The sequence below is a fragment of the Aegilops tauschii genome, chromosome 3 (genome assembly GCF_002575655.3).
Source record: "Aegilops tauschii subsp. strangulata cultivar AL8/78 chromosome 3, Aet v6.0, whole genome shotgun sequence".
NCBI classification, from domain to species: Eukaryota; Viridiplantae; Streptophyta; class Magnoliopsida; order Poales; family Poaceae; genus Aegilops; species Aegilops tauschii.
Genome location: NC_053037.3, coordinates 163,828,993 through 163,841,096, shown reverse-complemented (window position 1 = coordinate 163,841,096; position 12,104 = coordinate 163,828,993). Strand labels below are relative to the sequence as shown.

At 47.0% G+C, this 12,104-nt stretch overlaps 2 protein-coding genes across 3 annotated transcripts; both read right to left on the bottom strand.

The window, feature by feature from the left end:
• Positions 1–379: 379 nt before the first annotated feature.
• Positions 380–3,439, bottom strand: LOC109740046 (zinc finger CCCH domain-containing protein 3). The gene is made up of 5 exons (XM_020299088.4): positions 3,156–3,439; positions 2,961–3,043; positions 2,689–2,767; positions 2,137–2,232; positions 380–630 (listed from the first exon to the last, which is right to left on the bottom strand). The coding sequence occupies exons 1-5, from the start codon at positions 3,289–3,291 to the stop codon at positions 527–529; spliced, it is 498 nt and encodes a 165-aa protein (XP_020154677.1). The 5' UTR covers positions 3,292–3,439; the 3' UTR covers positions 380–526.
• Positions 3,440–6,043: 2,604 nt separating this feature from the next.
• LOC109740045 (glycogen synthase kinase-3 homolog MsK-3) lies at positions 6,044–10,746 on the bottom strand. 2 transcript variants are annotated; one of them, XM_020299087.3, is made up of 12 exons: positions 10,451–10,746; positions 9,235–9,417; positions 9,046–9,138; positions 8,741–8,800; positions 7,904–8,176; positions 7,741–7,815; positions 7,453–7,650; positions 7,300–7,350; positions 7,112–7,207; positions 6,951–7,034; positions 6,726–6,828; positions 6,044–6,590 (listed from the first exon to the last, which is right to left on the bottom strand). In XM_020299087.3, the coding sequence occupies exons 2-12, from the start codon at positions 9,343–9,345 to the stop codon at positions 6,514–6,516; spliced, it is 1,221 nt and encodes a 406-aa protein (XP_020154676.1). In that variant the 5' UTR covers positions 9,346–9,417; positions 10,451–10,746; the 3' UTR covers positions 6,044–6,513. The 2 variants fall into 2 exon arrangements, with proteins under 2 accessions (XP_020154676.1, XP_073366319.1); XM_073510218.1 differs by having other exon boundaries at positions 9,235–9,345; positions 10,451–10,665.
• Positions 10,747–12,104: the final 1,358 nt, after the last annotated feature.

The following is a 12,104-nucleotide window of genomic DNA, read 5'->3' as shown; positions in this document are numbered from 1 at the left end:
AGGGAGGTGCCAGAGGAGGTGAAGCAGCCCAAGATGTTCTCCCCAAACCCTCTGTTGGAGCACAAGGGATGCAGGCTCGACGACGACGATGTGGAAGAAGAACGGTGGCTGGTCGCCTGCTTGCAGTGGCCCCGGACCAATCGCCAATCAGCTTGGATGCAGACGATCTGATCTCATTTGATCACTTCATATTCATAAATGGAGTGCCTGTCAATCTCGAATGAAGATGGCTGGCTCTGCCTTCCAATGTAGTTCATGCCTACATTGCCTAGGATAATGTATTTTGTGTCTGAACAAATGTTGGTTGATTTCTTGCATGGTTAGTACAAAATGTTCAACATATCAGAACTATCTCACTGCCAATAAAACTCTATCTGTATACAGGAAGCAAGCACTTGTTATTGATGAAACTCTATCTGTATACAGGAAGCAAGCACTTGTTACTGATGAAATTTCTTTCACACACTTCAATAACCGGTCAAATATACAGCATCCTAAGTGATCAACATTTCAGAGAGGTGATGAATCAACCCCAGTCGACAAAAGGAAGCGGAGGATAGCCACCTTCCGGGGGAGGTTGCAGTGATGGAGGTAAGTTGCCCCAAGAAGTGTGGCCCCTTAGTATGTTCCCTGTGAATTGTGACAGAAATAAATGTAGTCAGGCCAGTAGCTTCAAATGGAAGCTCATAAAGAGGTTAAGTGCAACGGCGAGTCCAACAGATGGGCTTCAACAGGCTCGAGCCTGCCCTAGAAAACAAAAAATATTACTATAGTACTCCGGGTGAAGCAGCCCTAGAAAAAAATATATTACAAAAGCCCATTCACCATATAGAAGAGGGAAAGAATGCAGCAGTTAGCCAGGCCAGTAGCTTCACACGCACAAGCACAATGCCCCGCTACACAGCCAGAAGCCATGCCGCTGGAGGTACAAGCCGCCAAGTATTTATTTGTCTAATTCTCAGATTACATTGCTAAGCCAGTAAACTCTAAGTCTCCTTCATGATCTATTAATTGATTTAGTGTCCAATAAAATTTGCTCGCAGTCCCACAGCAAAGAAAACTTGTTCAGATTTACAAAAATGAAGAGAAAGAGTACGAGTATGCAATTTTTACAAGGCCACAAGCAGTTCAGTTATCCCCCCGCCGAACCTGAATTTGCCCCAGCTAATGTGAACCCAGATCCCCTTCCCTTAATTGTTGTGAGCACGTGTCGTCCCCAACTACCAGCGCCTAGGGTTCCCTCCACACCGACGCCTCAGTCACCACCCCCCCCCCCCCCACTCTCTCCCATTTGGTGGCCTCATCGGTATCCAGAACTCCAGATGAGTAGGGACCTGCCCTATTTTTGTTTGTTCTAGTAGGTCTTTGTTTTCTGGCTCAGCGAGGTGGTCGCGGGTGACGATGGTGTGTTGGAATAAACATTGTGCTAATTTGGACAGATGACTTGCCGTTGGGCACTTGGACCCACATTTCTATATTTTGGTTAGAAGGCGTTGTACAATAGCAGTAGTAAGCAACAATGATATCATTGATTTTGCCTTTTTATTGTTGCTTCTCTAGTATTGATGTATTGATGTGTCAATTAATACATTAGACAATATTTTCAATGATGATACCTATTTAGTTTAGTCACCATAACAATTTAAGCCAACCCTGCATTTTCTTCCTGGATTCGCCACTGGTTAAGTATGATGAAACATTTATTAAGCTACCCTGGTAACAGTTGCCTTTCTAAGAATCAAAATGCATTGCTTTGGATAAAGCACTCAAGGATATGACTAGAAGAAGCTGACAACAAATTGTTATTGTAGCACATTTCTCAGGCACTTTAATATGTAGTCCAAGTCCATTGTCAGGCAGCAACAGGCGGACCTGCTTGCAACCGAATTGCCTCCAAACCTCTAAATAGAACCTAATTGCTGATTAGGAACTGAGGCAAATGGACAAGCTAGCATGCAAATGATTAAATTCAACGATTGTACGCCATGGGTTCTATCCAGAAAACGGCAACTGAGGCATGGAAAATATGATGAGAAGATAGCTTGCTGCGTATTATAATTTTTGTTTTCCAATAGCTGCCACAAAATAAAATCAAGTAATATGTCTGGCAAGAGTCTCATGCAAGAAGTAGATCACCTGAGAAAGAATTTCCTTCCACCGCCGGATATCCAACAAAATTTGGTTGAGTTCCAAGAAAATTAGACTGTTGCCCCATTGCTCCTGGAACAGGCCCTGAATCATAAAATGAATTCAAAACATAAGGCCTACCCAAGGAATAAATTCAGTACAAAATGAAGTATCTAGCGTGTCAAAATACGTAGCCACAAATTGCAACTAACAATTTGAGCATAACTCACTCATGTGAACTCTATGGGAAAATGAATACTGGTACTGGTCCACAAGACTATAAATACACCTCAACGATTTTATAGGCATACAGCTATCATTTCATGGTAAAAGTATGTGAAGAACGGAATACTGCTTGAATCTCACGAAAGTGTAGCAACCAAACAAAAGTCTAAACAACTATCCACTAGAGAACCCAAGCTGACTCGCTCAAGTCAAGTTTAGCATTGTGAAGCAAGTTTTTAGGATATGAGTTGCATCCTACAAGCCATACATATGAATAATTCATTCACATCAAACCCATGCTAGGAGTACCAGAACAGGATCTGAAAGTAAACTGACCGGATGGAGCTAATGCTGGGTTCACAGCATGTGGCTTCGGATGGAAGTACCTGCATGCATCCCCAAACTTGCATGTTCCCTGTAACATCATCAATCAAGAAGCTAACAGAACAATGGTACTGAGTAACATCATCCACAAACTATCGCGCATGAACAATTGACCTCAGATTCATCACGGCACAGCCACACGTAATGCAGAATGCTGTAAGCTAAACTAGTACTCAACATAAGGTGGTGGTAGGAATTAAGAAGCGATAAGGAGAGGAACGTGCCGTGCGGACGAAGTGGTTGCAAACGCCCTGGCCGAGGATCCCGCCGCCGGGCTGGAGGAGGGGAGATGCGCCACCGTGAGACTCTGCCGAAGAAGACGGGTTTAGGTAAAGGTCAAGAGGAGGCGGGGGCGGGCAAGGTGTTCGAGGGAATGCGTCAGAGGCCTGGAGGAGGGAGGGGGACAGGGGGGACGTAACCTTGGCGGCGGACGGAGTCGTACCAGAGGGCGCGGGCGCGGTGGTGCTGGGCGCCCTGGAGGTGGCGCCTGCGGGCGGCGGCGGTGTCCTGGAACTCCTTGTCGCAGTAGTCGCAGTAGTACTTGCCCAGCGGCATCTCCTCCGTTCTCCCACCCCCCTGCTCCTCTCGTCTCCTTCGGCCGCACCTTCGGGCTTCAGGCGCGTTCGCAGTCAGGAATTTCGCAAGAGTTTTCTGACAGTTTCTAAGCAGTGAGATGTATAATTATCTCTCCATCTTTCTTTGCTAAAATTCGTCCATCCAAAACTCTCTGGCTAGAGCCTCTTCCTATAATCACGTCATGTTAGGTTCGCTAAAGTAACTTTCCTGCAAATTTCTGAAATCGTCATTTCATTTCTATAACGGGAGTGTCGATTTTATTGTTCAACAAAGGAGACTGATTTTTTCTACTCCTAAGGGAGTAACTTTTCGGCAAAATTCTGATGTAGACATTTTAGCGTTTTAGTGTTAGGAACTCCATCCATCACTTGATATAAGACATTTTCTGACATAGTACGGACATAATACCATGCAAAATTGTAGGACGTCGATAAGTGTCACACGTGTGGGCATTAGGGAGTCTGCCCACACATTTTGTGTGGTGTATAAGAGGAACAGTCCACACACCTACGTGTGGGCAAAAAAAATAATGCTCACACATTTCTTTTTTTCGAGAACACTAACGCCCACACGTGTGGGCGTCTGGCAACTCGCCCACACGCATGGATCCTCGTCCAATCAATTCTGCACGAATCTTGGCGCGTTCTAGCAGTTTTTGTGTGTCACATAGGACTAAGCTGGTGTGTGGGCATTCATCCCGTCGCCCACACGTCTTTTTTTTCACCACACGGGGGGCTGGTGTGTGGGCGTTTAGCAATTCACCCACACATGGGTTTCACGCACGCAGAGGGGGCTGGTGTGTGGGCGTTTATCACTTCGCCCACACGCCCATCTCATAGCCCACATCCAAAGCTGGCAGTTGCCATGTGTTTCTGCAGGTACATGGCAACTGCTCTAGCTTTGCTTGTAAGCAGATGGCAACTCTCTTTTACCCGAATTGCCATGTGTTTTTGCATGGTACATGGCAACTGTCGTAGCATGCACATAAGCAGAAGGCAACTCTTTCTTTTACATGGCAACTGCCCTAGCGTGCTTGTGAGCACATGACAACTCTCTCTTTTACCCGACCATGTTTTTTTGTCATGCCTTTTTGTAGTGCTACATGGCAACTGCCTAGTGTTAGTGGGTGGCAACTTCTAAAGTTTTGAAATCATGGCAACTGCAGTAGATCAGACCATACATGGCAACTGCAGTTGAGCAACCATGGTAACTGTAGTTGTCCGACATGGCAACTGCAGTTAAACGAACATGGACGAGGGTCTGGACCATGGCAACTGCGGGACGCGCGGTGACTGTCACGCGGGCGTGCGGGACCACGAGGTACGAGGCCTGACGTACGGGGGTGTGGGCGTTATCTATTTAGCCCACACGCACGCGTGTGAGAGGGATCGAGAGGGGAAAAAAGAGGTGTGTGGGCATTATTTTTTTTGCCCACACGTAGGTGTGTGGGCTGTTCCTCTTATACACCACACAAAAGTGTGGGCAGACCCCCTAACGCCCACATGTGTGGCACTTATCGGCGTCCCTTTTTCCCCTCCCGATCCCTCTCACACGCGTGCGTGTGGGCGAAATAGATAACGCCCACACCCCCGTACGTCAGGCCTCATACCTCGTGGTCCCGCACGCCCGCGTGACAGTCATCGCGCGTCCCGCAGTTGCCATGGTCCAGACCCTCGTCCATGTTCGTTTACTTGCAGTTGCCATGTCGCTGAACTTCGGTTGCCATGTCGGACAACTACAGTTGCCATGTATGGTCTGATCTACTGCAGTTGCCATGATTTCAAAACTTTAGGAGTTGCCACCCACTAACACTAGGAAGTTGCCATGTAGCACTACAAAAAAGCATGGCAAAAAAACATGTACGGGTAAAAGAGAGAGTTGTCATGTGCTCACAAGCAGGCTAGGGCAGTTGCCATGTAAAAGAAAGAGTTACCATCTGCTTACGTGCACGCTACGGCAGTTGCTATGTACCATGCAAAAACACATGGCAACTCGGGTAAAAGAGAGTTGCCATCTGCTTATAAGTGAAGCTAGGGCAGTTGCCATGTACCTGCAGAAACACATGGCAACTGCCAGCTTTGGGTGTGGGCTAGGAGACGGGCGTGTGGGCGAAGTGATTAACGCCCACACACCAGCCCCCTCTGCGTGCGTGAAACTAGTGTGTGGGCGAATTGTTAAACGCCCACACACCAGCCCCCCGTGTGGTGAAAAAAAGACATGTGGGCGACGGATGGATGCCCACACACCAGCTTAGTCCTATGTGGCACACAAAAACTGCTAGAACGCGCCAAGATTCGTGCAGAATTGATTGGACGAGGATCCATGCGTGTGGGCAAGTTGCCAGACGGCCACACCTGTGGGCGTTAGTGTTCTCGAAATTGTAAGACGTTTTGGCCATAGTGTCACAGGTCAAAAAATGTTTATATTAAATTACGGAGGAAATATATTCTAGACAAATCTAAGACGACGGACATTAATTCACGGAGGGAATACATAAGCTTGAATGACTGAGTTGGATATAGGTTGTGTACTTTGGGTATGCTTCCGGCTTTTTCCGTTCAGAACGTTTGGAAACTTGCCATGTTATTTCAAAAAATATCTCCAAGCCCAACCATAAAAGACTATAAGGAAACCCCACAACATAAGCTTGAACGACTGAGTTGCATACATTACAGCTTCATGCAACAGAGTGAAAGACCAACTATTCAAAATCTGCTACAACCAAAACAAGTTGAACACAAATCATGGCACGTTGCAACAAACGACTCAATAGGAGCCAACGACCAAGTACATAGTACTGCAGTAGCAACAGGTAGACTTCAACAACAGGAATCTAGAACAAGGTGGCACGAGTCTTGACGATCAAGAAACTAGGAAAATCGAGAGGACCCATACAAGGATCACAACTACCATAAATACATTCATACTTCTCTAGAACATATTACAGATCAGCCATGGCAATCTGAATTCTCAGGCGAGGGTTAGTACAAGGGAGGGTGAACCGGTTACATTGTCAAGCTTGCATCGCAGCACACAACTACTACTCAGCTACACAGGTCAACAGGGTGGAGTGGTCATACATCAGGTCTTCCAACAACCATAATAGTTCATCACGCTCACATGCTGCCCAACCAACATCCCCAGGGGAAATGCGCACTTGTCGATGCAATTCCAACGACTCATGAGACAAGCATCTCATAGTCACGCATGGGAGCCCTGCTTTCTCGCATGCTCTGGGATCAATTTCGCCGCAACATCCGCTGGGATTCCTTTCAGTTCTGAGGACAAACGGAAAGCGAAAATAAGACTAGGTGTTGAAAATAAGACCAGGCGACAAATTAGATATTCAAGTCTAACACAAGTAATCACTGATGATCCCAGCCACCACAAATAATCACGGTTGCATTACTTACCGTTAGGCTTGAAGTTGAAAAGAGGAGGCAGAAAGCGGCCATTCGGAAGGCGGGTACCCGGGTCCCGAAGCTCATCAAAGAAGGGGTGAACAAGTGCCTCCACCTGGACAGCAAGTGAATAGAGATCTTAGTAAAATACCATAGTATACAAGATCATTGCAGAAGTATTGTATGAGTGCAGTATTCTCTGTTTCAACCACATGATGTGCATTCTGATATACTTACAGCAGTGCATCTTAGGTTGGGCGAGTACTGGAGGAGCCGAGAGACTAGATCGACAGCTTCAGGTGGCATCCTTTTATGGAATACCTACAGATTGCATGTGTCAGTAGGCTGATATGGACCAATACCTAACAGTATATAAGCAGCACTACATAGATTTGTACCTTGTGCCATGGGTGTGCTTTAATCTGTGGGAATTTGAACTCCGTATAATTGGGGTTCATGCATTTAATTTCTTCCCTTGTAGGGGTACCAAGGACCTGCAGCAAATGATCAAATTCTATGCGGTAAGAACTTTTGCCTGGGGAATAAAAAAGATAACTGATTGCGAAGCACTAGAACTGTTAACTACCTTGATGATTTCAACAAGCTGGTCCACACCACTTTCACCAGGAAACAGAGGCTGTCGAACAAAATGACCTTGTAAGCCAATATGAACTAACAGTATAGTGCTGATTTGTCAAGGGCTACATTCAAGATGCACAAACAAAAGCAAGCTGCTTACCTGCCCTAGCATAAGCTCAGCAAGAACACATCCAGCGGACCAAATGTCAATGGCTGTAGTGTACTCAGTAGCACCAAATATGAGCTCTGGAGCCCTATAGTATCGGGAGCAAATGTATGATATGTTCGGTTCTCCCTTAACAAGAACTTTTGCACTCCCAAAGTCACACAGTTTCAGCTGGTGGGTATGTGGGTTTACCTACAGTTATAGTTCAGAAAAATCAATCCACAGATAAAAACATGTGATTGGTTTTGAGACCAACAGAAGATGAGCAAGTTTTCAGCATACCAGAAGATTTTGTGGCTTGATATCCCTGTGGCAAACTCCAATGCTGCCATGAATGTAAGCCAGAGCCCTACATATCTGTCAAAAAACAATAAATATGGGATTAGCAGACGCCTAAGCATAATGCAGTACCAAAAAAAAATCAAAGAACATACAGAAATATTACCTGGTATGTATACAGCTTCACATAGATTAGTGGCATGCGCTGGTTCATCTTGTTGTAATGCTTGACAACACGATGGACAGTCTCAGGCACATACTCAAGAACCAAGTTTAGATACAGTTCATCCTTCTCAGTTGTAGAAAAGAAACAATGCTTCAGAGCTACAACATTTGGGTGGTCAAGCAGGCGCATGGTCTGTAGCTCACGGTTCTTGTAGCGCTTATCCTGAAGGACCTTCTTAATGGCAACAGTTTCCCCTGTCTCCAAACATTTAGCCTGCAAAACGGACAGATTAAGGTTATATGAGACACAAGCTCCATGTACACCCAGCATTAGTATATAGCAATCACAAGAAACTCAAGAACTCGGCCTATGCCTTCTAGGCATAGCCGGTCCCAAGCCCGGGTAAAGGAGGAGGGTTGTGATAGGCTTGGCGAGCCAACGTAAAAACTAGCCAGTCCCATAGGTATGAAACCCATTTGAGCGAGAGTAGTACTAGGATGGGTGACCTCCTGGGAAGTCCTCGTGAAAGGGTTTCATATCTAAGGGTTGTGATAGGCTTGGCGAGCCAACGTAAAAACTAGCCAGTCTTTTAGGTATGAAACCCATTTGGGCAAGAGTAGTACTAGGATGGGTGACCTCCTGGGAAGTCTTCGTGAAAGGGTTTCATATCTAGCCTATCCCAACTTGTTTGGGATAACAGGCTTCGTAAGTAAGTAAGTAAGTATAGATAGTTAGCTCAAGACAGGAATAAAAAAACGCCTAAGTAGATTCATGTGAGGCAATAAGAGAGCTGGCTGCCAATAAATAATAGACCAGCCTGAAGTTGTTGCAACTAACCTGGAATACAATACCAAATGAACCTTGACCAACAATCCGCTCAGCCATGTAGCTCACGGTCTGCAGGTGCATCCAAGAACAAGATTATTAACATGAAATAAGTCGCATAAACTATTCAGCTCAACAAACTAATTCTAAGAAAGATAGCATTAGCAGCGATTGACAATGATGAAGGCATTTAGGACATTTAGCACGCCATAATTATGTTGATGGCCCAACCATCGAATCATGCGTGCAGGCAAACAGATGAGAACAAAAGGCTGCTGATCCCAATCAAATGTGACATCATTGGAACAAACAGTCACCTGTTTCGGCTGCCCATTTTTGCCACCAGTAGTTGTGACAATTATGTGTCCAGTCTCTGTTCCCTTGCCATTAATAATAGTAGCTTCCACTTCCTGCATATGTCATTCAAGCCAATCGTTAGGATTAAGTCATATTTTTTCGACATAAAATAGATTGCAGAAGACCCATCCAGATGACGCTTATCTGACCTTATCATCTCTTATCTTCAAATCGTTCATCTGATCTGGTAGCTTCTCAGCACCCATGCTGGTGCCGCTGCTGTTCTTGTGCCCAGAGGGAGCAACGCCTACTGAAGCCATCTGTTACGGAAACCAAGAGACGCCGATTCAGCAGCGCATCAAATCACAGAAGCAGTAGGTGTTTTGGTGTATCTGCAAACCCAATGACCAACATCAGTCATATGAGGTAGCAACAAAATTTAGGATGAACAAGCCAGATGCAACAAGAGAACTATTTCAGAATGGTAAAACACGAAATGTGCCTTAACTGGCATAGCCAATTTGAACGACGAAACGTTTATTTGACACAAAGCGACCATGTTGTTGGGGAAAGCAGCTTTCCCCTTGGGAAATTGGGCCGCCTAACTGGACCGCAGCAAGAGCTGCCATTAAGCCAGCGAATGGGCTCGCACGAACATAACAAACCTACCCTAGTCGGGGCATCTCATCTCTTCTGCGTCTTTGTCTCAAAAAAAATTCTCTTGTGCGTCTAGGGCAATTCCAACGACAAAATAGCGTGCTACAACGAAATAGCGCCGACCTCGGAATATGCTATTAGCATGCTATATCGCGCTATAGCGTGCTATTAGTGAGACGTTGTACACTGATATATTTAGCGAGACAATTCTCAATTTGCTATAGCGTGCTATTAGCGAGGTTATAGCGTGCTATTTTTTTCAGTGTGGGCATCCATGGATGCAAGTAGCAGCCTCTCTCTCAAACAAACATAAGGGGAGCTAGCAAATCAATACCACTGGGCAGTACGATTTGACGGCATAAATGATCTAACTAGCATAGCAGTAAATACCAGAAATATTTTGGTGTTGGTACGAATGCGCCCTGCTGACTAAAAAACACCGACACATCTCTCCTAATAACCAACGCCACGGAGAAAACCAGCAAATCTGAGGAATCCTCGCGCAAATTCCGGCAGAGATCGCAGAATGGCCATGACCTCCGTCAGTAAAAGGCACAGATCCTGGAGGAGCCATAGCCAGATCATGGTCGCCGGAACGAGCGAACAATCGGCCCGAGAAGCAGGAAGACGCCACACGCTGCTTGCTGCGCGGACTCGACAACCACGGATGGATGGACCAGAGCACGCGTCTTCCCGGAGGACGCAAAACCCAGCAGCAGGAAGAAGCAAATCGGCGAAGAAGGGGAAGGGATGCGCCTTGATTCATACCTCCTCCTCGCAGAGAGATCGCTGGATTCTCCCCTGCCCCGCTCGCTCCGCCGTGTGTTGCAGCTGGGTTGGCTTCCCCCTTTCCTCTCCCCTCTCTCCTCTCCTTTCTGGTTGTCGGGACGCAACGAGATAGCAGGAGTAGTAGTAGTACTCCAGCACCACCGGCGCCAGTGCCAAGGCCAGGGACGACGCAGCGGCCGAAATGATTTGTGCCTGCCCCCCGCCTGCTGCCGAGGGCAGTCAAAGCAACCCACCACCACGGGAACGCGCGTCGCCCGGCACGGCCCCGCTCGCCTCTACACTCCCCGACAGGTGGGCCGTTTTCTAATAAGGTCCCACACGTCGGGTTCGTGGAGCGGGTACGCGTCTCGTGGGGGCGCATGGGGGCTCGGGATCGATGGATCCATTGGGGCTTGGTTGGCCACGCCTTTTGACCGGTCAAATCCGCGGGGCCCGCAGCCTGGACTGGACTGCCTCGGTGGGTCGCCCTTGCCACTGCTCACCTACTTTATCGGCCCTCTCGCCGACGCGCGGGCCCGGCGTCACATGGCCCGCGGGACAGCGAGGGGACGTGAGAGGGACGCGTGACGGGTGCCGTGTGCTGCCAAGGTACTAGTACTCGCCCCTATTTCCCTTTCTTTTCACCGCGTCAGAGGACCGAAAGATTCGAGTAGGTTATGGGAGAAATGACGGGGCTGCCCCCGCCCTCGCTGGGTCTGGTCTGGGTTGGGTAGATCTGGCTGGGGTTTTTGGTTTGGTTTGAACTCGACGCGGGCTGGTGAACGGTAATGGGCGGCAGTGAGTGGAGAGAGGACCAGCGTCCAGCGGGAAGGGAGCTGAGCATGTGGCTGCAGCGAGGCGTGGGCAGGGGCGAAAAGTTTTTTCAGGACCGCGGGCGCGGGAGGCAGCAGGTGCTACGTGTAACTCTGAGGCCAAACTGTGTGGTAAAGTACCACGCTGGGTGCCAAAATTTCAAATTCACCGGCGAATCTCGCCTCGACAGCGGACCTGGGATGAGATCATGGAAATCATCGGTCTCCGCTCCGCTCTTGAATTGAGACCCCAGCAGCCCCGAGTTATGGGGTGGGGGCTCAAGTGACGCTGACAGATGCTCCGTCTTGAGTACCCATTCTGATTGAGAGGGGGGTTTCGGTTTCAACTCAAGTGAGCCGAGCGGTAAATACCAGCGATTTTTGTGGCTCCTAGACTCTGGACTTCCAGCATGCTTAACGATGTAGTACTTCCTCCGTTTTCAAATGTAGCGTATATTTTGTTTTCTGAAAGTTAAACATGTCTATGTTTTACGAAATTAAGGAGAAGGTATCGACATTTACAATACAAAATGAGAACCATTAGATTCGCGATGATGTGTAATTTTATATTTCATAAGTAATTGTGTAGGTGCAATGCATGCTGATATCAGGCAATATATTAATTGCATTGCACATTAATATTAGATAAAATATATATTACATGTTAATATTAGGTAGGATATAATTATTTCGTTAATGCCAATGTTGATATTAGGCATGTGCTAAATGTGTTTACTGTCAAACATGTTTAATGCTAAACATCGGAGCGATGTAAACCGTTGGATAGATGGGTTTGAACGGTGAGATATGTTGGATCTCCACAACTCACTATTTTTGTATTG

Excerpts from the sequence above, each read along its gene's own strand:
- LOC109740046 (XM_020299088.4), bottom strand. The coding sequence starts at position 3,291 with ATGCCGCTGGGCAAGTACTACTGCGACTACTGCGACAAGGAGTTCCAG. Across the intron at positions 3,044-3,155 it reads CGACTCCGTCCGCCGCCAAG|AGTCTCACGGTGGCGCATCT; the intron begins GTTACGTCCCCC and ends CTTCTTCGGCAG. Across the intron at positions 2,233-2,688 it reads CCCAGCATTAGCTCCATCCG|GGCCTGTTCCAGGAGCAATG; the intron begins GTCAGTTTACTT and ends TTTATGATTCAG.
- LOC109740045 (XM_020299087.3), bottom strand. The coding sequence starts at position 9,345 with ATGGCTTCAGTAGGCGTTGCTCCCTCTGGGCACAAGAACAGCAGCGGC. Across the intron at positions 8,801-9,045 it reads AAAATGGGCAGCCGAAACAG|ACCGTGAGCTACATGGCTGA; the intron begins GTGACTGTTTGT and ends ATGCACCTGCAG. Across the intron at positions 6,829-6,950 it reads CCAACCTAAGATGCACTGCT|GTGGAGGCACTTGTTCACCC; the intron begins GTAAGTATATCA and ends CTTGCTGTCCAG.